This window comes from Pectinophora gossypiella, chromosome 4 (assembly GCF_024362695.1).
Source record: "Pectinophora gossypiella chromosome 4, ilPecGoss1.1, whole genome shotgun sequence".
NCBI lineage: Eukaryota > Metazoa > Arthropoda > Insecta > Lepidoptera > Gelechiidae > Pectinophora > Pectinophora gossypiella.
Window position 1 is genome coordinate 10,890,222 of NC_065407.1, and position 26,066 is coordinate 10,916,287.

At 36.9% G+C, this 26,066-nt stretch overlaps 1 protein-coding gene across 1 annotated transcript; it reads right to left on the bottom strand.

Moving 5' to 3' along the window:
- Nucleotides 1–19,962: 19,962 nt before the first annotated feature.
- On the bottom strand, nucleotides 19,963–25,016 carry LOC126366444 (cytochrome P450 4d2-like). The gene is made up of 9 exons (XM_050009552.1): nucleotides 24,930–25,016; nucleotides 24,336–24,429; nucleotides 22,932–23,117; nucleotides 22,747–22,816; nucleotides 22,183–22,309; nucleotides 21,885–22,097; nucleotides 20,963–21,206; nucleotides 20,717–20,887; nucleotides 19,963–20,120 (listed from the first exon to the last, which is right to left on the bottom strand). Exons 1-9 carry the CDS (start codon nucleotides 25,014–25,016, stop codon nucleotides 19,963–19,965), a joined length of 1,350 nt encoding a protein of 449 aa, XP_049865509.1.
- Nucleotides 25,017–26,066: the final 1,050 nt, after the last annotated feature.

Genomic DNA, 26,066 nt, shown 5'->3' on the forward strand with positions numbered 1-26,066 from the left:
GGTAATCGACAGGCATAACATTTATGGAACATACGACAATTTAGGCAGAATTTAAAAAAAAAACACTCCCTACATTTTATATTGGACAATAACACAACATAATTAAGTTGACAGCACACGTCAAACGGGTTGCATTATCAGCGAGATGTCTATTTTATACGCCTGGGTTAATCATTCATTTTAAAATTAACAATATGAAAATTGTATTTAATACAATAGTTACAATGTTAATAAAACAATTAAATTAACAATTGTCAATCATCCGTCGCTTTCCTTTTCTGCGGATAAGAAAATGACGGGTAAAACTTGAAATAAAATTAGGAGGGGTCTGCAGGAATTGGGGCCATTGTGTAGTGCTCGTAATTTAAATTATATATTCTTTATATTACATAATAAAGTAGCAGCGTAGTATATTATACACACACTCCTTGCTAGTCGTGTTTAAAAAAAAAAAGTCTCATATAATAGGGGGCGAGCCTAATGCTATTAACACAAAAAATACATTTAATTTTGATATCAATTATCTATGACCAAAACATGAACCAACGATATAAGACACGTTTCATGAACAGGGCTATCACTGGTTCGTTGTACACAAAAAATATTAATAATAAGTACTAATAGTAGTAAGTACTAATGGCAAAATTGTATTGTGTGTGTCTGTTTGTTTGCGAAACGGAGCGATGAATTGACGTGATTTTTAAGTGGAGGTAGTTGAAAGGATAGATAATGAATTTTGACAACTTTGGCACTTTCTAACTCTCCACTTTCCTAAAATGGGGGATGGAAGTTTGTATGGAGCATTCCGTAATTTTCAAGGCAGAAAGCTAAAAAGTGGTATGCTAATTATTTGTGACTAACAAAAAACCGTGCAACATTATTTTTGAAATCTGCTTCCAACCTCATGAAAGACCGCGCTTTAAAATTTTACCAAACACTTTAAAACCTCGATACCGACCCAGCCGGCGTGGTCGACGATTTCCCTCATCCAGCGCTTATCGTTATCGACTCACTGGGGTCGATTAATTATTTCAAATGTTCTTCCTCTCAGACGACGCCCTATACCGAGGTTCGCGGCCAACAGGGCACCCTCGGGCCTTTTGTCTTAAATTTTGTACCGGGTGAGAGCCTTCAGCGCTCCCCATTGGTCCAGCCAAGTAGTTAATACTATCTGCGGCAAAACTCTAATAAGACATGTCACAAAAAAGGAAAAATTTTATATGGGACTTTTCGCATTTTTCAAGGTAGGAAGCTAAAATTTGGTAAATTAAAGAGGAACCGTGTTATCTCGTATTTAACGCGAGCGAAGCCGCGGGCAAAAGCTAGTTCATAATAAATACTTACGACGACTTGTAACCCTATTACTTGAGTGAGCTAACTTTGTACATTTACCTACTAAATTGTGATTGTGATATTTCCCAAGTTAGGAAATTTGGTTAAAGAAAATTGTCTTAGTAATAAAAAAAAAAAAAATGCTTTGTTCGGAAAATGTTCTTTATGTGCAAAATCTTTCTGTACTTCTTAATAGATGGATATATTATATACATGTTATTTCTATACCTACGTGTATTTTATAATGAGTTTCCAGATAGCTTTTAGGCGAGAGAGAATATATCATTCGTAAACTACCGCCAATTAATGTACATTTTAGTTTGCTGTTTCAGTTTTGACGTGAGTCCATTAGCATTTTAGAGATGACTACGTCATGCAATTACTGGCATGTGAATTGGTGCACCTGTAGTTCGATTCTAGATATAAATTATACTACGAGATCATGTCACTAAGCGATCGACTTCGAAGACGAATCTGAAACAGGCCATCGAGAGCCGGTTCTTTGTCCAATTCAAATTTTAAAGTATTCATTAGGTAACATAGTTACACTTTGAATCCTCAATTTTTACATAACGTACGTCTCATTCGCCTAAAACGACTGCAACTTCTCACAACGAGGGAAAAGAAGCTGCAAGAAAAACCTCGGGCCCTAGACGTTCTTTAAAAAGAAACATTAATTTGGCGACTGAAAATTCCACTAGATATTAACTCAGAATCATGGTCTGAATCAACCGTCAAAGTTTTCGTTACGATGTCACTAACACCCTATATCTTCTTCGATCGTGTGGGTTATGAGGTGCATTACCAAACTTATCAACCTTGGTGTCAAAGTTATTATTGAGCCGTTGATATCGTGACTCATGTAACGACTATGTACTTACTTACATCATTTACTAAGTAGTAACCGGGACCAACGGCTTAGCGTGCGTATCTAATTGAACGCACTTACACGGACATAATTTATTTTCAGTAAGTGTTTCGACGATATAACCAAAGATATGTCTACAAACTACTCAACAAATAATGTTAATGTGGAGTTAGAATAATGTTAACTCGATATTGACACTTTGTTTTCACAGAGCGGGTGTCACGTTTTTTGCCCTCGCAGCGATGGACAAATGAGGGCATGAGTGGTGTCGACCTCGCTAATCACAGGATTACCCGCTAAGTCCCTTCAGGCCCCGGTGACGGACGCCGGACGCAGAAAATCCTATCCGCAAGTTTTTTGTCGACCGTATCGTTCGTCCGACGTTAACGTGACGTTCTAAACAAACATAGTTTACAACCCTCCAGATAAACTACACCCGGACATTTATCCCTACTCTAAATGTCAACAAGAAATGCATCTGGAGTAAATCTATCTTCAATCCAATTCCTTACATAATTCGATTTCCAAATCAAAAAATAGTTACAAGCTCTTCATTATACTTTGACAATGATTTATTAACGTTTTTTTTTCACCTCATAATTTACCCGCAAAGTTCTCTGTAATCTGGTTACTGTGAGATTAACTTCGGATCTCTGAAATCCCTCGAATTTTGTTGTGCTTTTAATGTTTAGAATTAGCTGCGGCATGAGTGTTGGTGTTCAGTTGCTTCGCGGAGCATGAACCGAACTAATGCGGGACGTGACCGACAAACTTGTGCTGAGCTATATCGGTGCACGAGTTGATAAGTAGAGAGAGCTCGGAATCTCGGTGCTAAGCTATTTATTGCCATCTGTTCAGCTCAAGTTCGGGAGTAATCCATTTAAAAGTGTCAGATTAAAGGGGGTCGGGTGAATTTGCTTAGGCGGGTTCGGTCAGCAATTTATGTCGGATCGCGCCACAGATGTGGTTCAGGCCGAGGCTTGCGGCGCTGTTTATAACAACAAAGGCGGAGTAATTAAACACTTAGATACGGGACCGGCGCGGGGATAATGCCGCCATACACAAATGCCCGGAAAACTTTTCAGTACAAACGCCACTTACACCGATAATAATTGGCCGACTGATGAAGTCGCCCCGCTCGACATCTTACAACGTGTTGCCGTGACTTGCCGCGCCGGCGCAACTTTGTAACCGCCTTTGATCTGGAAAATTTGAGGTCAGGCTCGAGATTAATCTGGATTCAACATTGTAATCCAGGGAGAAATTAGTTTTTACACTAATCTACCCTTTACTACCAAGATTTCAAGTGTTTTTTTTTTAATTTAAGTTCCGAGTTTCTTTGATCGTATGATTTTCTTGGAGTTTTAAGACTAACAGCAGTACGCATTTTTTCCAAAGTATTGTTACGTTGTAATCTTTCACCACACCATCTGTGGTCAAAAAGGATTCCCTCTTCTTCTTCTGCCATCAAACCTTGGTGTCAAGGTTATTATTTAGCCGTCAAAGGCCCCTGACATGGCTCATGTAACGGCTACTTGCTTTCTTCAGTAAGAAGTAACCGGGACCAACGGCTTAACGTGGCTTCCGAAGCACGGATCATCTTAGTTTCGGACAATCAGATAATCAGCCTGTAATGTCTTAACCAAACTAAGGGATCACAAAGTTAGTTTTATGATATGTCCCCTGGGGTTTCGAATCTGGGACCTCGGGATTGAAAGCTCAACGCTCTACCACTGGCCCACAGAGGCCGTGAGAGATTCCATCTGGACCAATATTTGTGTAGAGCATACCAAATGTGATCATGCCACCAAACAACGGTTGAGCACGGCACTGAATGAGAACTATATTTGACGACATTGTCATTAAGTCCCGGCGGTTTTGACGTGAACCCATTTGCATTGGAAGCGAATGTTTCCCTGTATTGGTTTATTATTACTCTCGTATAACACTTGTTTGTACTATAAATATGTCGTCGGGTGGGCAGAGTCCGACGTTAAATTGTATTTAATCTCGGACTTCACTATGTAATGAACGGCCTCCGTGGTCCAGTGGTTGAGCGTCGGGCTCACGATCCGGAGGCCCCGGGTTCAAATCCCGGTGGGGACATATCACAAAAATCACCTTGTGATCCCTAGTTTGGTTAGGACATTACAGGCTGATCACCCGATTGTCTGAAAGTAAGATGATCCGTGCTTCGGAAGGCACGTTAAGCCGTTGGTCCCGGTTACTACTTACTGATGTAAGCATGTAGTCGTTACAAGAACCATGTCAGGGGCCTTTGGCGGCTCTGTAATAACTCTGATACTAGGGTTGAAGAGGTTGGTATTCCACTTCACAACCCACACGATGAGAAGAAGACTATGTAAATAGTATAAGAAAGTGCGTATATTATTTTATTATCTTTTTATTTCATTATTCTGGCTAGATGTGAGGAGTCGGTGGACAAACGCCGTCACAGAATGGTGGCCACGGAAAAGGAAAAGGTCAGTGGGCAGACCAGCCGGTGGTCAGATGACATCGTTGCAAACGCGGGATAGTTATATGAGATTAGCGCAGCATCGGAAACGATCAATGAAGCAAAACGAAAGAATGCAAGCAAAAAAGAGGGGGATTTCATCCTGCAGTTGGATGATGTGGGCTGATGGATAATGATGATGATTCTGGATTCCTTTTATTTTTCTGATGGTTCATGTAATGTCACCACTGGAGCAGTATGCTGAAGTATACTCCTTATCCCTTTCGGTTTTTTGATGCGAGACCCATGCCCAACAGTGGGACTACAGGCTTAGGCTGTTTATGTTTTGTCATTGTTGTTGCTATAGTGTTGCATAATCGTGTTAATGATATAGAGGTGGTTGGTTGACAACAGTAGGTAAACCTCTCGGGTTCAAACGTTTGTGGTTGGAATGTCGTTTAATTGGTATTGGCCTAATTATGTGTACTAGTGCAATCAAAACACTTTCAATTTTGTTTATGGTACTGCTTATTATTATTCGCGCGGCTTATTATATGTTTGAAAATAATTTTGAATCAAGTGTTTTATTCAAATCGAAACAAAATTATCAAAGGTCTTTTCGTTACATTTATTACTTTTCTAAGCCGTGTCTGTTAGAGGGGCGAGTGAAGGGATCGAAATACAGTCGTTTACAAAATTCGAATTGGCATCGGTTCCTCGTGCGGCCGACTCGGATAAAAGTTTAATAATAGGAAGAAGCCGATGGCAGAAGTTCTACGGGTAACGACGTTTATTCGCAAACTCAACCGTGGCGCGAATAAAATCAACAACTGACGCGACTAGGCTGCACGGACTTGCGCCTCGCCTCTTAACATACTTCATACTCCGCAACTTAGAAAATAAGTTTAGATCTGGCACTCCTCTTTGCTATTAGGTACACTTGCAGTTTGACGTTATTCTGGAAGCGCTGAAAGTTTTGCATGTTTATAGACAACGCTCAAAACTAGTTTTGAACATTCATTTGAATTCAGCAATTCCGAATTTCATTTACTGCTTGCTCTTTAGACAAAAGGAGCAGAGAGCGAAAAGCGGACGTGAGATCAAAGGGGAGAATGCCAAGTGGTTAAAGCTAGTTACCTACGGCTGTAATTATTATTGTTCTGAGTCGAGTTTTCAATAATGTCAAAACGTCGGCTGTGTTCATTGAAACTGAATAATGTCCAACATGTACAGAGTTCTAGGAAATAATTAGACAAAACGGTGGAGCAAGCAGGTAAACATTGTGGATTCGCGCCACGCTCGGGGCGCACGGAGCGCCTTAATCGGCTCCGAACCTAGTAAATAAGATCACTTAAATTCCGCACCCGTCGCCTTACATCCAGATACCACTGGCTAGTTCCGTTACGTATATGAACCCACACGTAATTACACAAAAGAAATAGAACTAAAGAAACCGTTTAAACATTGCCCTCGGCCGGCCATTACATCCTGCTGAATAAACGTGGAATTACTTAAATCTACCGCTCCTCTAGTTATTAAGTTTAGTAGCCGTTAGGACAATGGGTAAGTTCTCTTTGTTCGTGAAGTTAGAAAGTACCTTCATCTGTTTATAATGGTAATAAAGTTGTGGAAAGTTGTTATTTGATGCTCCTCGGATTACAAACCAGTTTTTGAAGAATACTAGATGCAGTAAGTACATCACTGCTTAGGTACTGAAACTTCAATAGTTTATGGCGTATCAAAAAGTTTGAGGTTTTATCCTGTTCATATAATTTTGACGTGACGCTTTTTTGACGTGACTTATTAGACGCTGAGGGCTCTCACCCGGTACAAAATTTAAGACAACAGGCCTGAGCGTGTCCAATTGGACGCAAACCTCGGCTCAGGGCGTTGTCTGAGGGGATCATATTTGAATGAATTAATCGACCCTAGTGAGTCGATAGCGGTAAGCCCCTCAGGCAATCATCAACCACACGGGGTCGATTTCGGGGTCCTTTAAGTGTTTGTTGTTGTGAGCTGATTGGCCGCCTCTATAGCTAGAGAAATCGGAGCATCAGGATCGTATATACATACTTTGGGCGCCGATACTTTTCACTACTATCTCTAAGCGGGTTGTATTCGGAAGCCGCAACTACCAGGGGATTTGGGTGGTGCGGAGCCGAATTGAAAAAAAAAAACTAATTTGAGTCATTGGGAAATGGTGCAGATTTTCATTGCTAAGGTACCACGGATCTTTTCACATGAAAAGATTTTTTATCACTTGGAGACGATGGATTTGAGAGGGACTCGCCTGAGCGAAAAGCGAAAAGAGAGATGTGCGCAGAACAATCAGATAAAGTAAAACTTTGTTCAGTGATTCGTTACTATTGTCAAACTTAGCCATTAAATCAGACCCACGAAATACGTAATCCGTAAGGTTTCGGCATTTGTCACCTAAAGATTAAAGTAATAACTTTGTAATAGCCCCAAGTATTAAGTTGAAAGTTAATAGTCGATAAGGGAAAATCTGTAATCCCAAGATACGGTTCGTTAAGTCGTTTTAAGATTGGTTTTAAATCTATACCGTGCTGTTTATTGCAATGGATTTATTTATAAACTTAAGATAACTTATCAAAAGGGTCTGCACCCATTCTTCTTTACAACATTAGAAAACGTTTACAAAATGTATGTAAAAGAAAACGTAGAGGGAAAATTATTATTTAGATGTCCGAATGCTGTGTCTCATTTTGATAATATATAAATGAATGAGATGAAGGACCATTTCTTTATGTTTTTGTTTGTACAAGCTAGCTAATCCAAATCTTTACTTACTTAGGTACTTACTTATATTTCTGGACAAGTGTAGACTTTTAATGCAAATTGCGCTGTTAATAAATATGAATATTGATAATGGATCAATTTTATTTCGGGACTCTATAAGACGTGTGTGAATTGGGTCGTGTACTAGGTTCAAGATGAATTATGAAATTCTGATTACTAAATAAAGAGTTACTAAATGAAGAAACATTTTCTTTTTTCTATTTAACTTATTTATGAATTTTAATCAAGTAAATAGTAATGATAAGAGTGGTATTAATAAACTAATCTCAGCTTTGAGACTGCGCTCCAGATCATGTCAATTTGACAGTTCTTATATAAAAACAGAGACTTGGCATACAAATTCCATAGTAATTTCGTGTTTGACGTTTAGTAAAAAGTAACTGATTTGATAGTTGGAAACTACTTTATTGGAGAATTTGGCATTGGAACAGTTTGTTCGAGTTGTAGAGATCGCCAAGTACTTTGTAAATAAGAAGTAGGTACTTAGTACGTATTACTGAATTAAGATTTGATTTCTTTTTTGTAAACTCTTCTACACTTTTTGTAGCTTATTTGAATATTAACTTACACTATATTTATTGTGTGCGACAATGTATTCGTACCACCAAAATGTGGAGTTATAAAAATATAGAAGTGGGTATTATGTATTTAACATGGGACAGGGTAAGAGGACAACATACGTCCCTAAATATTCAAATTTTATACTTAATAGGGTACTTTCCAACTAGTCAATTCAGTTACTTTTATTAAACGTAAAAACACGAAATTACTATGGAATTTGTATGAAAAAAAGCACACTGTGACGTCATAGAAAAACGTGACAAAGTCACTGACGATGTCAATCACAATGTCACACATATTATTACATTTTTCTTTATTAAATTCATGAATAAGGCCGCCAGATTGAGCTGTATATTTCATCCATGTGTTTTGTATGTTGTGTGCAATAAAGTATATTTGATTTGTATTGTAACAAGTTAAATAGAAAAAAGAAAATATTTTTTGTCATCTTCAGATCTGTCTATTAATTAGTAATTCTATAATTTATCTTTGACCTATAAAACTAACTGAGTTTATTTATTTACAGTTACAAAAATAGCTGATGAAAGATAGACTAAGGGTGGTATTAATAAACTAATCTCAACTGTGACTGCCCTCAAGATGATGCTCAAGTCCCTCTTTTTATATAAGAACTGTCACATTGACATGATCTTGAGGGCGGTCTCGAAGCCGAGATTAGATTATTAATGGCCCCGATTCCTGCAGACACCGCCTAATTTTATTTTAAGTTATATCCGTCATTTTCATATCCGTCGAAAAGGAAAGGGACGGATGATTCACAGCTCTTAATTTTAGGAAGAATGAGTAAATGAATGAATAACCCGGGCGAATCAAAAGGTACGTCGCTGGTATGCAATCCGTTTGACGTGCTGTCTACTTAACTGTGTCGGGTTATTGACGGATGTAAAATTTTTAGACGGTTGGTTTAGATTTGTGCTTAAAATTGACGTGTGTTCCATAAATTTTATGCTTGTCGATTACCCGTCCCTTTCCTTTTCGGCGGATAAGAAAATGACAGATATAACTTAAAATAAAATTAGATGGTATTTACAGGAATTAGCACCAATACCACACTAACTGCTATATTAGGATACCACATAAACATCTGAGTAAAAAGCTAACTTAGACATTAGAAAGTTACAGTGGAGTAGTGTGCTGGATATATTTTCAGTAGAGAGCGAGCTAGTGATCCTACCGTCCAACTTTGTAGGTTTATTGTCTCGGCCTGAATTAAAAAAGTTTCACTCAATTGCTTTCCTAATACATTGAACACATTTTACAGTTGCAGACGGAATGAAGTAAAGCATACGTATATTCATGAAAATACTCATAAGTACTTAAGGACTATCGTATTCTGAAACCTTTGTGGAGGGACAATAATTATCTGGCATGGTATTTAACGTAGAGTAACGTAGACTCTATATTTTTACGTTATAATTATACAGTTAGTGGACATGATTCTGAGTTAATATACAGTGGAATTTTCCGTCGGAAAATTCACGATTTTTACTTATATTTTTTAAATTCCACTTGATATTAACTCAGAATAATCAGCTGAATCATCCTTCTCAGTATTCGTTACGATGTCACTTACACCCCGTACAAGTACATACGGTAGCCATACAAGTAGGTATAGGTGTTAGTGACACTGTAATGACCCTGTAACGAACAGGAACTTGAAGGGGATGATTTAGACCATGATTCTGAATGGATACCAAGTGGAATTTCCTGTCGGAAAAATCATGAAAATGTTATTGTTTTTTAAATTATTTTTAGTTCCATACTTTTGCGACGGAAAATTCCACTTGATATCAACTCAGAATCATGGTCTGAATCGTCCCTCAAAGTTTTCGTTACGATGTCATGCATGAAATGCAGACTCATGGATTAATGCCACAATTCACATATTGAATCGGATTATGCTGTGTTTTATAATTCAATTACGCAAATGCAATTGTTTACATACACATGCTGCAATAAAGCGATGTGGTTCAAATGTAGGCTACTTTCCATTCTCATGCGTTGGTACAGACAGAATAAGTTTTTTAATTATTTGTTAGTTCAATATAAGTGTTTTGTGGATGGGTAGGTATTAGATACGGCTATTAACCATTGATACGCATATGCTTACAAGTAGATAAATAGTTTTTAAACAACAATGATAAACACAAGTAGGTACTTACCTATAAGTAGATATAGATATATTATAGATGTATACATTGTTGTTTTCCGTAAGCAAAAGGTTTCGCTTTGGCGTTTCCCTATGTTATCTATAACTACCAATTTGTCATCATGATTACCTCCAGGTGGGTTGAAATGGCCACATCGAAACAATTGGGTATTTGACTGGGTCAAAAACAAATCATAAAATGCTAATCTAGAAATAGAGGCCTGTCCAAAAAGAGCAAAAATCAGTCTCATTTTACTTTTCGACTTATTTTTGAATTTCATTTATGAATTAAATAACAATGAGTAACGACGTTTGACCGCTTTTATTGATGACGTCACAGGACAGCATTTCTATACAAACTCGAAAGAAAACTTTCGTTTTGACGTTTCGTAAGAAGTATCTCATTTGACTAGGTTGTCAAATAGCCTATTCATCTAAGAAAGCAATATTGCTATTTAACATTTGTTTGCATTACGCACTTACTGTCATAGGCGCCATTTTAACCCCCCAGATGTAAGGATTCATTTCCAGACATATATCCTTACCGTTTTAATTATTCTCTCCAGTCTATTGTCTATAACATAACATAACGAATACTTTATTGCTCGAACAAAAACAAAACAAAAGAGAAATAGAAAGAGTGCAAATGGCTATCTGAAGAAAGCACGATTCAAATTGTTCTGTGGTCTGTATAATTAAATCAAAAGTGACTTTATAACGAATCTTCCCTTAAATCCTGTGACTGAAAGCACTCTCGTTTTCAATCGTTGTATTCCGTAGAGAGATGGTCAGTATTCTGTATGCAAATTGTGACCCGGCGCGCTCGGCACTCACTTCCAATTTTCGAAGGACGATTGATTGCGGCATTCATTACTTACCATCTATTCAGTACTTATAATAAGTCTTCTATATTTTATATGATCTCCCTTTTATAACGTATTTATAGTGTTTGTAATATGACGTGTCACCACACATAGGATTAACAAAACGTTCAGGAACTTTTTTTTGTTCTTTTATTGTAGACCTATCTTCGATACCATTTTCAAGTGGACCGGGCCAATAGGGAGCGCTGAAGGCTCTCACTCACCCAACCAACAGAATCAGCATCATTTATTCAACGCAATTATCATAGATAAACTTGTTGAAGGTCAATTTAACATTTTTGAATCTACGTCATTTCACGATAAGCAAGGTGTTATGGCTGAGGAGAAAAAATGACAAGAAACTGTAACAGCAACACATCTTTTAACTCAATGTAGTATACATTACAAGTTATTCAATAACTAGAGAAACACAATTAATACAATAAACTTGCAGGCGATGGGTTGGTACTTATCTTGCTTGTCTTTTATTTTCCTTTGGCTAAGACGTTGCTAAAATCACCTGATTGTCTGAAAAAGGAACTTTTTCGTTGGTTCCGGGCTAGCAGCTCTACCACCTCCACCAACCAGCACTAGACCAGTGTGGTGGAGTGTGCTCCATATTGCCTCCGCTTGATTGAGGGGATGCCTGTGCCCAGAAGTGGGACGTACCTACAGGTGTTTGTGACATCAAAAACAATACTGAAGGGGATGATTCAGACCATGATTTTGACTTGATATCAAGTGGAATTTTCTGTCGCAAAATTCATGACTTCTTTAATGTTATTTTTTAAATATTTTCTGCTCCATACATACAGACTTTTGCGACGGAAATTGCACTAGATATCAACTTAGATTCATGGTCTGAATCATCCCTCAAAGTTTTCGTTACGATGTCACTAATACCCTGTATAAGGTATTTATGTTTGTTTTTAATAGGGTGCGGATTAGCTACAATCATAAAATGAATAAGTTTTTAGTTGCTTTATTGAGATGGTCGTAAAATAAACTAGCATGTAGATCTCATCTCATATTGTTGGGTTAGCTCTCATGTGGCTAGTGAGTGGAGTTTCCTGGACTTGCGGCCGGCAACAGTTGAAGTTTCAAGTACCTCGGAGGCCTTTGACCTCACAAGTGCCAGGAGAGTGGTTTTACTAAGATAAGAGAAAAGAATTACATAACATGGCGTCACGCCTGTATCCCCGAAGGGGTAGGCATAGGTGTATAGTACGTATATACATTATACACACTCCTCGCCAACTATGTTTAGGTCCCATGTAAAAGATCCCATGCTCGCACGAGCACACCCCGGACAGATCATACAAAATACCTCGTCTTACAAGTGCTCACAATCTGGAGGTCCGGGTTCGATTCGCCATGGGGACATTGTCGAAATCACTTTGTGAGACTGTCCTTTGTTTGGTAAGGACTTTTCAGGCTTGAATCAGCTGATTGTCCGAAAAAGTAAGATGATTCCGTGCTTCAGAGGGCACGTTAAGCCGTTGGTCCCTGCTGTCTCCACCGACCCGCAGTGGAGCAGCGTGGTGGAGTATGCTCCATACCCCCTCCGGTTGATTGAGGGGAGGTCTGTGCCCAGCAGTGGGACGTATATAGGCAGTTTATGTACACAGACATTAAGGTTATCGTACACGCGCATTTGTGTGTGTGGTATCTGACGCCTATACGATTGAAGACTAAACTATGTCCGAAGGGGGGTAGACATAGCTCAGCTGCTTATGGGTAGCGGAGAGTTGCCGTTCTATACGTAGTATTATTCCTTATTCTATGGCGCGAGTCTATAGCCATTAACCGGGTTTTGTTGTTTATTATCTCATCATCCATCATATCATCCCATTGCTCAATAAAAGGCCCTGATACCAGGGCTGATGAAGTTGATAATCGACCGCATAATCTACACGATAGAAGAAGATCCCACTGTTGAGCTAAGGTCACATCGCAGTGGTTGTTGGGATGGATCTTCGTCTGGTAAAAACCACAACCTCCTTACAGCAATCTCAAATAAAACATATAACATATAAAACTAATTGTCGTTAATCATTTCATCCACCACTAGCGTCGGATTAATCTGCTCAGTGTAAAGTTCCACAGACGAACTTTGTTCAATCATTTACTCTGAAGAAATTCAAATTTTTATGAAGTTTCTCGGAGATAATTTTCTTTATGAGCCCCTTTTGATGCAGATAGTGAATATGTTAAAAGCCCCTTTTGATGCAGATAGTGAATATGTTAAAAATATCATTTATTTGCGAGGAAATTCACACTCGAGAAATGAGTTTCGGAGCTATGTGACCTAACAAGTGGCCTGGTTTTCCCTTCGGATTGGAAGGTCAGACAGGCATTCGCTTCTGTAAAAACCGGACCTGTTAAATCTTCAGGTTAGGTAAGGGGACCACGTGAAAACGGAATAACATTAAAATGTTTATTTTTTTATAATTGACATTTTAATTTTAGTATGCTTATTGTAGCCCATGCAGTTTCCTTTTCTATTAATGTGATTTCCTTTTCTGTTTCTTACCGAAAAGTGAATGCCATCCGAGGTACACCTATGAGAAGAAAAAATAAGTAAGCATATTTACAGTGGAAGGGCATTAACTGTTCTTGAGTTTTGATTAAGAGAGAAAAATATGAGGAGAACAGTAAGGCCGCAATTCGACATGCGAGCGGCCTGAAAAAAATCCTTTTCGAATCCACCCTGAATACTTTTAAGCAGCATCAAGCATGAATAATTACCTAAGTAATGTTAAAACCTTCATTGACGTTAATTGTTATTAGGTAGACGGCATCCAAAGTCTAAATGTCATATAATTATAACTCGAAAACGACAAAGGTCAATGGCCCGTAATCGGATTCAATGATTACTGAGTAATCGGATGCAAGTTTTAATTTTATTTAGCTGGTAGACTGGGAGTAAAGAAAACCAAGAACAAAGTGCGTTTAACTGATTTTATCCCGGTAAAATTCGACTAGTATTATGTCTACTCCGACATGCTCATCAAATTTGATAAAACAGTCCACGTGATGAGTGCAGCCGTGTACAACAGGCCAGACATTACCGACTCTCTTATTTTAAACTAGCTTTTGCCCGCGACTTCGTCCGCGTTGCGTGTTATATAAGAGAGAGATCTTTGTGTGTGTGGGAGTGCATACTTATGCAGTTTAGATTTTTTCATAAGTACATTTTTTTTCCCAATAACTCCCATTTTTCAAAATACAGCCAAAAATAAACTTTATATTTACTAAGGTATGCATGCATGCTAGATTGAATCAATTGATTGATTTTTTTTTTTTTTAATTGATTGTTCATTGAGTTTTAATTTCAATACACACTTCCTCTCTTCCCTTCAACGTTGCTGTGCCCTACAGGGTCCATGTTTTAGTTCCTATGCCTATGTAACACCCCATTGTACTACATGGAATGCAATAAATAATTTAATTGAATTGAATTGAAAATATCTATCTTACGCGGTTTCGATTTTTTCATACAAATGTTTTTTTCCCACTAACTCCCGTTTCCGTAAGAATTTTGCAATATCCTGTTGAAACTAAGCTTTAAGTTAACTAAGGTACCTGCATGCCAAATTTCAAGCGTCTAACTTAAGCGGTTTAGATTTTTCATACAAAAAGATTTTCCTGCTAATTTCCGTTCCCGTGGGAATTCCGGGAATTCCTTTCTTAGTGCACCTCTACAGTACCTAAGCTATGTCCCTTCCAAATTTCAAATGCCTACGTTTAGCCGTTCAGGCTATGCGTTGATATGTCAGTCACTGAGTCAGTCAGTTTCTCCTTTTATTTAGATTTGATTTTTTCATACAAATGTTTTTGCCCGCTAACTACCGTTCCCGTGGGAATTTTGTAATATCCTGTTGCAACTAAGCTTTAAGTTTACTAAAGTACCTGCATGCCAAATTTCAAACGTCTAACTTGAGTGGTTTAGATTTTTTATACAAAAGGATTTTCCCGCTAATTCCCGTTCCCGTAGGAATTTCGGGAATTCCTTTCTTAGTGCACCTCTACGGTACCTAAGGTACCTGCATGACAAATTTCAAAGGTCTAACTTGAGTGGTTTAGATTTTTCATACAAAAGGATTTTCCCGCTAATTCCCGTTCTCGTGGGAATTTCGGGATTTCCTTTCTTAGTGCACCTCTACGGTACTTAAGGTATCTGCATGCCAAATTTCAAACGTCTAACTTGAGTGGTTTAGATTTTTCATACAAAAGGATTTTCCCGCTAATTCCCGTTCCCGTGAGAATTTTGGGAATTCCTTTCTTAGTGCACCTCTACGGTACTTAAGGTACCTGCATGCCAAATTTCAATTGTCTAACTTGAGTGGTTTAGATTTTTCATACAAAAGGATTTTCCCGCTAATTCCCGTTCCCGTGGGAATTTCGGGAATTCCTTTCTTAGTACACCTCTACGGTATCTAAGGTACCTGCATGACAAATTTCAAACATCTAACTTGAATGGTTTAGATTTTTCATACAAAAGGATTTTCCCGCTAATTCCCGTTCCCGTGAGAATTTTGGGAATTCCTTTCTTAGTGCACCTCTACGGTACCTATGGTACCTGCATGCCAAATTTCAAACGTCTAACTTGAGTGGTTTTGATTTTTCATACAAAAGGATTTTCCCGTTAATTCCCGTTCCCGTGGGAATTTCGGGAATTCCTTTCTTAGTGCACCTCTACGGTACCTATGGTACCTGCATGCCAAATTTCAAACGTCTAACTTGAGTGGTTTTGATTTTTCATACAAAAGGATTTTCCCGCTAATTCCCGTTCCCGTGGGAATTTCGGGAATTCCTTTCTTAGTACACCTCTACGGTATCTAAGGTACCTGCATGACAAATTTCAAACATCTAACTTGAATGGTTTAGATTTTTCATACAAAAGGATTTTCCCGCTAATTCCCGTTCTCGTGGGAATTTCGGGAATTCCTTTCTTAATGCACCTCTACGGTACCTAAGGTACCTGCATGACAAATTTCAAATGTCTAACTTGAGTGGTTTAGATTTTTCATACAAAAGGATTTTCTTGCTAATTCCCGTTCTCGTGGGAATTTCTGGAATTCCTTTCTTAGTGCACCTCTACGGTACTTAAGGTATCTGCATGCCAAATTTCAAACGTCTAACTTGAGTGGTTTAGATTTTTCATTCAAAAGGATTTTCCCGCTAATTCCCGTTCCCGTAGGAATTTCGGAAATTCCTTTCTTAGTACACCTCTACGGTATCTAAGGTACTTGCATGCCAAATTTCAAACGTCTAACTTGAGTGGTTTAGATTTTTCATACAAAAGGATTTTCCCGCTAATTCCCGTTCCCGTAGGATTTTCGGGAATTCCTTTCTTAGTGCACCTCTACGGTATCTAAGGTACCTGCATGCCAAATTTCAAACGTCTAACTTGAGTGGTTTAGATTTTTCATACAAAAGAATTTCCTTTCACTACTCTGCTCCTATTGATTGTAGCGTGATGAAAAGTATACTATAACCTGTCCAGGAGTGTGAAGAATAATTGTACCAAGTTTCATTAAAATCCGTCCAATAGTTTTTGTTTCTATAAGGAACATACAGACAGACAGACAGACAGACAGACAGACAGACAGACAGACAAAAATTTTACTGATTGCATTTTTGGCATCAGTATCGACCACTTATCACCCCCTGATAGTTATTTTGAAAAAATATTTAATGTACAGAATTGACCTCTCTACAGATTTATTATAAGTATAGATTGAATTAAAAAAGTAACTCGTCGAGAGAACGTCCTACGCTTTTCAATAATGTAATGAAATGTTGGCTTAATTTGATTTTATATTTGAATCATTTAATAACGATTTGTCTTTTTTTTATTGATATCAAAAGAAGGTGTTGGCGAAATTGCTTTTTAGTCTTGCCAGAAATAGGTTCAAAATTTTACCACAATGTTGAGTTTTTCTTCTATTTTTATTTATTTAGATTAGGTATCGTGTAAAATATTAATGTAATTTTGTTGATTCATTTTGCTACATATGTATACCTATTTATTTACTGTTTACGAAAATGACTTGTAGAAAAAGTGTTTTATTGGAGAGTTCATTATTATGATGGAAGATGGTTTTTTAAATCTATTTTAGATCACTTCCAACTGAATACTTCAGATTCTCAGAAGACAAACTTTCTTCGATAATTTACTTGGGATAGTTAAAACTTGTGCGAGTTCCTTTGACGTGCTCATAACTGATAAATCTGTTTCTATAGTGTTAAGAACATCTTTGTCTGTAGCTATATAGAAGTTTCGGGAATTAGTTATTGTCCAATTGATTAACAATAGATCTTAGATTCGATTCTTGGATGTGCAAATATTTTGTTTCATGTGAAAGTACAACAGATAAATTTCCGATGCCCGATATAGGTATTGGTGAGTAATAAAAATAATACTCGAATTTAAAAGGACATAAAATAAAAGTATGTAAGTAAATATTTGCTATTTATATTTCCAGTTTCATAATTTATACACATCTTTTGCATAAAATGTAATCAATGATCGTTTTACTGGTTAAAGTTCTTTACTAAATCTGAATATAGGAATGGAGGTACGTCTAAATTAAAATTTGTCAGTATTAATTACACATTGATATTGGAATTCTGCTTACCTACCAATTAATGTTTATTTATTTTCACTGAAATACTTTAGGTAATTAGAGATAAGCTTACCTGTAAGTACTGTCTGTTTTCTTTGTATGTTTGTTTTGTCTGTTCTATTCGTTCTATCTCTTTGTTTTGTATTTCAGTCTGAGAACCATGTACTTATTAGTAAAAAATTAAGTTTATTTGGGCGAATCTCGAACCGCTGAATGGATTTTACTGTTATTTTTTAAGCAGACTATAGGCTAAAAATGTCTCTAGGCAAAGCCGGGTAAAGTTGCTAATAAAATATATAACCCAAAAAAAGTCAATAAGTCCGGAACCCAAAAAAATAAAAACTTGAAATGGCCCATGCTGCTTTATCATCCTGTTAATTTTTGTCTAACCATTGGAAGCATTGGAGGGACCATTGGCACATAATGTAATAATAATTATTACAAGCCATTATTTGATTTAGAAAAAAAGTAACAGAAGTAACTTTGAAAGACTAACATTTATGATTTGGGAGTAACTATACTTACACGTTATTCTTCAGTACTTACGTACGTAGGTACTACTTACGCAAATAATTGACTGATAAATGTGGTCAGTTAATGATTTATTTATTTGTACACAATAGAACAGAATGAGAAGATCTGCAGGAGAACTAAAGGGACCGACATAGCTCGGAGAATTGCCAAGCTGAAGTGGCAGTGGGCAGGACACAAAGCGGGGAGAACCGATTGCCGCTGGGGCGGAAAGGTTGTCGAATGGCGACCACGTGTCGGACGACGCTCAGTGGGTAGGCCCGCTACAAGGTGGACCGACGATCTGGTGAAGGTCGCGGGAAGCCGCTGGATGCGGGCAGCGCAGGACCGATCGTCGTGGAGATCCTTGGGGGAGACATATGCCCAGTAGTGGGCGCCGTACGGCTGATAATGATGATGATGAATAGAACAGACAAAACAAACATACAAAGAAAACTGATAGTACAGGTAAGCTTATCTCTAAGAAAGAGATTTATTAAAGCTGACCTCTGTGTTGGAGAAATGCAGTGTATAATAGCATAGATAGATATAACTACATCCTATACAACATTATATCTATGATCCCAGACAGATATACATTGCCGTCTTATAGGGAAAACCTCGTAAGTGCCTTTTTCAATCCGGTTAACACTGAGACCACATTTTTTTACCTAGATTGAGACTAGTTTGTTTATTGCGAGGTTTTGCCAACAAAAAACAATATCGAATGAGATTTTTCAAAAAGGCGCTCACGCGGTTTTCACTATAAGGTGACGAAATAGTATATATGTCACCGTAAAATTGTAAATAATGTTAGTTTATAATCTATCTCGTGAGATTGAAAACTGTCGAAAAATTGTGAACCGTAACATACTGCTTACAATTTAACATATTATAATTATTCGTGCTTCTATGCTGTGCTTCTCTTCCCGGGCATGTCGTAAAAACCGACAGAGGGATTGTGTCCTCTAACATGATGGACTAATGTTATGGGCGATAGGCTGATCCCTTATCACCATAAGGTTCATCATATCCATCTTTGGACTTCGTATCAACAGTGGCTGCAAGTTGTCTTTGATTACTTGTGGCTCTGCTCACGCCATTAGGGATTACGAGCGCGGGTTTATGTATGTATGTATAATTATTATCTATCGAAGTGAAACTGTTAAATCACAATCTTACAATTGTCAAATTGTCAACTGTCCGAAGGCTGTCTCTGATTGGTCGGCCTTACAGTAGACCGTTCTGTGTCCATAGAGTTAGGAATAAAACACAGGTGTCAGTCAAGTAAAAGAAATGCACTTCAAGAATTGTGACATCAAGTATTTATTTATTATTTAATAGGTAATCATTCATTCTGACATCACATGGTAAGAAAAAATTGCATCAAAATAAAAAATCTGATACGTAACAATATTTTTCGTCAAACACAAGTTATATAAAAGATTATATACAAATTACCTCCAGCTCTCCAAAAACTACCTTACTGTGTACAAACAGCTCAAACAAATCTGCAGCATTTTCTGCTATTGGTGACCAAATACAGTTGCTTTAGTTACAAATTACCAATCATTTAATGTACTTATTACAAAAACAATATTATTCATAATTATTACTTAAAATTTTACATTTAAACATATTAGTTATAGTATTGATAACAGTCTTAAAACACTTAGGTAAGTTATCTTATAATAGCTAAACGTAAATTAAAGTTACGATATATACAACTGAATATGAGAAAAATCTAAATTTTATCTTTTAGACAATTTAACATTTATCCCGTTTTTGGATTCGGTGACGATTCTGTATGAGAACTGGGGTTCAGTGCCCGGCCCGCCCTCGAGGACCTCGTATCTTCGCAGAATGTTGGATAGAGCTGCTTTTACGGCCATCCAAGCAAAACGGAACCCTGTAAAATAAAATTGTATTAATTTCCCATTTTTGAGTAATCTATCATAATTACATTGAGGATTACATTGATAACCATAGCGATGATATATTAATCGCCTTCGCCTAATAGGATAACATTATAATCGTGTAAAGTACCAACGTGTACTTAAGTAAAATTAAAAAGCAAAAAATAATTTATTTACCAAATAAAGTAAAGTTAACACAGGTTAATAGCGGGCCGTGCACTAGGGTCTCCCCTGTATCGCAAATTATAATACAATATTTGCTCTTGTAGACTCAAGAATGTACGATGAATTTAAAAAAAATATTAAGAACATATGATTAATTTTAAATTGAAAAGGGTATAGATAGGGCCCTTAGTTTTGCTTATGTACTTAATGTCTCATATTAAAACTAATTACTAAATTCCACTAACTTTATTACATTTCCATGATTATCATCTTAATCTTAATGTGAACAGTCTGAAGTGAGATATGTGAAAACGCGAAGTAGTTTTTAGTGAATATAAAAAATACTACCGCTATGACGCACACGGTCACATTTTAGACAGGAAGGTAGTACAAATGCCAGAGGCCGCGTAATAAACTAGCTCACCTATGCAGCTCCGTGGTCCTCCACCAAACGGCAGAAATGCATGCGACTGAATATTGTTCTCGAAAAATCTCTCCGGACTGAACTTATGCGGTTCGGGGAATACTTTTTCGTTGACAAACATAGCTTCGTAGTAAACTATCACAGTGGTTCCCGCGGGGATGACTCTGCCATCTGTGAAATGGAAAATTTACATTAGCAAATAGAATTCATTTGAAACGTCCATTATGGTTGTCTGGATGTACTTACCTCTCATTGTCATGTCTTTATTTAGTTTTCTCCCTATTTTGGGAACAGTCGGTATAACGCGCAGAGTTTCTTTAATAGCAGCCTCTAGGTACTTCATTTCGTTCAGATCTTGCATCGTAGGCTTTCTTAAGAAGTCTGTGTTGAATATTGAACGCTGTTCTTCAAGCACTTTGTTCTGTATCTCAGGATTTTTTGCAAGGCAGTAGAGGGCGTGGCTTATCGTCACAGCGGTTGTGAAGTGACCCTAAAATATTTTGAACATGAAAGTTGTATATTTCCTGCGATCCAAAGAATCGTGAACAAGTTCATAATTTACTGAAGTGAATCATATTTTATTATATCCTCGAGCAGCGCTTCAGTGAGGTGCAAACTGTGTGAAGTAAGAACTTACAAATATACGAGAGCGAATGTTGCAACGTGAGTGTTATTTGTATAGTCTTCATAGAGGGCAATTATAGTTCAGTCGAAAAAATAGAGAGCGCTATTTAATAAAGTACTTATGCAAGTATTTTTTTAATACAGGGTGTTAGTGATATCGTCACGAAAACTTTGAGGAATGATTTAGACAATGATTCTGAGTTGATATCTTATGGAAAAGATGGAAAATTCCATTTAGTATTATACCTTACTGCAGTATAGTACAGTCAATACGTACTTTTTTCATGATTATATTTGAATATAAACTAGGTATTTCAAATATCAGTAATAACGAGGATGCTGATAAATACATCTGACAACTGAGTTCACTATTCCCTGATGTTAAATTGCTTTAGAACAATAAGGCAGCCCGAGTTGTACTGTATCCTGTACTTAAGTGTTATATCTGATTGTTAAAACTAAGTTCTGTTCAATAAAGTATATTTGATTTTGATTTGATTTGATGCTTCTATGTATTTTTTGTAGGTACCATCTAAATACTTACTGTAAAATAAATAAAGCTGATTTCTTCATTGATCACGTCGTCTGGTACCGGGTCTCCGTTTGGCAAAGTCTTCAATAAATATGTGTCCAACAAGGTGTTATCTTCTGATAATCTTTTTTGTATTAACTCGTGTACATCGACGTCAACCGTTCTATTATTCAACTTGACGTCATCAATAATCTTCTTTAGCTTAGATTTTCGTTGTCTAATCACCTGTTGGGAAATTTACTTAATTAATCAAACAATACGAGAATGTAAGTACGTTATTGTAAGTATTAGGAAGTGATTGATCGCTTACATTAGAGCCCGTTTCCTGTATCGTTTTGATTGCGGCTATCTGTTCTCGATAAGTTGACGTCAGCGCGAATATAGGACGAATGTTTCTCCAATACGAAAAATAGTTTTCCGTTATCATATGGATAACCCTGCAAAATAGAAAAAAAATATTTCTTAATATCAAGTTTTGTTTATTTATTTGTACACAATAAATTGTTAGTGACATCGTAATAAATACTCTGAGGGGGATGATTCAGACCATGATTCTGAGTTAATATCAAGTGGAATTTTCCGTCGCAAAGTTCATGTTTTTAATGTGTTTTTTTTTAATTATTTTCAATTCCATATTTTTGCGACGGAAAATTCCACTTGATAACAATTCAGAATCATGGTCGGAATAATCCTTCAAAGTTTTCGTTACGATGTCACTAACAGCCTGTATATTAGGTCGTATTTGGACATTGTTATTTATAAATATTTATATTTCAATCAATCATGGGCATTATTGATCTTTAAAAGTGTTAAAGTTAAAAAAGTATATTCAACCCAGTTCGAAATAATAAGGAGTGATCATACAAGTACTTACTTGCCACTTTCTATCAAATACGGATGATTAGGGTTCTCCAAGAAATTGCTGTCAACACCCATTAATGTATCTGCGACAAAAATATGGATATAAATAAACTTCTTAACCTTTTATTGAGAAGAATTTAACGACATCTTGAGACAATTCAGATCGGGTTTATGAGAAAGGAGTTTTGTACAACTTACTGAAGAGTATATCCAGCATGAATGGTCGTAAATATTGATACAGAGGTACTGGACCTTTTCCGTCGTAATTACTAAGGATCTTAAGGAGAACATCCGAACGAGAATTCACAGTATTCAGTCGCTGCTGCATATTCTTCATATTAAAACTGGATAGCACTAATTTTCGCGCCCATCGCCATCTTTCTCCTAAAACAACATAAACGTAGGTAATGTCAATATATGAGTACAGTCATGAGCAATATAATGTACCCACTTTAGGACTCTGTCGCACTAACATATTTGACATTTAGTGAGACTTATCAAACAGTTCAATTTATCAAAAAAGTTAATGTGACATGGTACCAAAGTGTATACATATCAATGCTCGTGACCGTATTTTAAAGCTGTGAGTAGTAGGTTGTGTAACAGTTGGCTGCTAGATATTCTAACTAATAATTTCTTTTAGTTATGGTAGATCTCATTGCTCTCATACATTAACAGCCTATATACGTCCCACTGCTGGGCACAGGCCTCCCCTCAATCAACCGGAGGGGATATGGAGCATACTCCACCACGCTGCTCCACTGCGGGTTGGTGAAGGTGTTTTTACGGCTAATAGCCGGGACCAACAGCTTAACGTGCCCTCCGAAGCACGGAATCATCTTACTTTTTCTGACAATCAGGTGATTCAAGCCTGAAAGTCCTTACCAAACAAAGGACAGTCTCACAAAGTGATTTCGACCATGTCCCCATCGGGAATCGAACCCAGACCTCCAGATCGTGAGCCTGACGCTCCAACCACTAGACCCCGGAGGCTGTTCATTGTTTTTGTCTTCATAGATTAAGGATTAGGATCTCGATCAAGAGGTCTTGATATCCAGTCGATCCAGATATCCAGTTGTAGGAAAAAGTCTAACTAAACAATAGGCTATTTCACAACTTAGTCAAATGAGATACTTTTTACGAAATGTCAAAACGAAAATTTTCTATTAAGTAATTTTGTTTCATACAAGTTTAGTGACGTCATGAATAAAAGCGGTCAACTATCGGTCTTAGGGTGGCTTGCGTAAGTGTCTTTAAACATGTTTAGTGGCCACCCTCAATGTTACTTAACTCATAATTAAAATTCAAAAATGAACCAAACAAAAAAATATTGATTTTTGATTAGACTGGTTTTTATTTCTAGATTAGCGATATATAAAATATAAAGTACATATCATCGTCATATAATATAATCTCTTGATTTCTTTATAGCTTTCCCGAGAGGCTTTATGTAAGACTCATTAAATAACGTAAAGCCATACCATATTTGATAAATTCCTATTATAGATTATCTACTTAGATATACTTACGGCACCGAATAATTTTATATTCGTATAGATTGATATATATTTTTATATTAAAATTAAATTAGTTGTTACACACCTTCAGAAGTAGATACGGAATTTCCAAAAAACGGTTTCACAGCAGCGTTTCTTTCTGGTGACTTTGAAAGAATACTTGAATCACTAAACAATACCTAGAAGAAAATAACATTTTTCTTAGAAATTCATTGGTTTCTTTTTATGTTGGAAGGTTTATATTATGTAAATCTCTTATACTGTCCCTACGTTTAAAAAGGTGACCTTCGATTACTTTGGGCTCTATCTCATAAAGACACCAAGGTAGCGCCGTCAACACCTCATCAAGTTGCCGAAACCGCTGGTAGCGCAACCAAGGTATCCTAGTGAGATAGGGCCCTTTAGGTTCGATAAGTGGACTGCAAAATATATTATTATCTTTGTAAGTGCTTCCTAATGCTGATCATGGTCATAAACAAGTAGAAATCAGTGAAAAATTCACGGGTTGTAATCTTTTACGATAAACACATACCAAAAATGATCTTCTTTAGAAATTAACATACTTTTTATGGTGACATATCGCAAAGGGGCCTAACCAAAATTATTTTCGCTTTCGTTAGGAAGAATATGTCGCTCATAGACGTCAAAAAACGATAAAGTAAAACAACATCTCGCGTACCGCAACGTCGTCGGGTTCGGAGAGCAGCACCCAGTCTTCAGATCCCACGGACACCCGGAAACTCCTTTTCCCATGTCTTTCCCACATCTCCAATAGTTTCTGTGTCGCTCCTGAAATTTATTATTTTTTATTTGTAATGAATAGGTACTTGCAAAAATTGCGATTACATAGTACTTTTTTTTGAAAGTGGAAGGATACCACATGGGCTTCGTTGCTGCGTTGCGTCGATGCAACACTATGATTTCCACGTAATGAGCACGACACGACGTTTTGCAGTGCACCATGTGACTTGTCATTATTATTTATACAAACATCAACGCCCAGGCGTCGCAGCGGACATATAACTTCTTATGGTCACTCCATAGGCTCTTTGGGTTACTCACACTCTTATTCGCGTTCTTTAAAATTCTCATAAAACTTTGAATCGTCTGTGAGTTATTACTTTTCCAACAACTATGTTAATCTGATAATAATAATCCGTATTGTATAACAGTTAAAGTGTACTGGGATTTTCTCTCCTTTTTAAGGTCACAGAAGATTATATTATTATTAGATTTATTATATTTGTTAAAGGCGCTACGGCATAGGTGAATTACCATCTGAATCAAAACCAAGCGCCAATGCATTTCCAATAAGCGGCAGTGGAGGGTCTCCAGGAAACTTTTTTAAATGCCGCCATTTACTATTGCGCCGACGCATAAGATCTTGTACGACTAACAACACAAACACAGTAAACACAAATGTAAACACAAACATTGTTCTTAAACAAAAAATACTACACCACAAAATAACGATTCGGAAGCAAATGTCTATTTGAATATGCCGTTCTATTTAAAAGTCACTGATTGCTAATGAACGTGTCGTCTTTAATTATATATTCTGGTCAAAATGATTTAATCGCATTAATCTATTTAATGATTCGGAAAATCTTATTAATCCGTTAAATATTTTTCTAAGTACATTTGATATCTATATCCATTTGTTTGGCTTTTCATCTCTATTAATATTATAAATGCGACAATTACACTGTCTGCCTGTTTACATGATTAAAACAGCTGTTTTCAAGTTTTGAATGAAAATTGGTACATAGATCAAAACACAGATAGTCATAGGGTACGTTGCGAAGATGTAATTCTT

Coding starts and splice junctions, on each gene's coding strand:
- LOC126366444 (XM_050009552.1), bottom strand. CDS start 25,016: ATGTGGGAAAGACATGGGAAAAGGAGTTTCCGGGTGTCCGTGGGATCT. Junction 22,310..22,746: donor TATTTGATAGAAAGTGGCAA/GTAAGTACTTGT, acceptor TCTATTTTGCAG/GGTTATCCATATGATAACGG. Junction 20,121..20,716: donor AGGACCACGGAGCTGCATAG/GTGAGCTAGTTT, acceptor TTTATTTTACAG/GGTTCCGTTTTGCTTGGATG.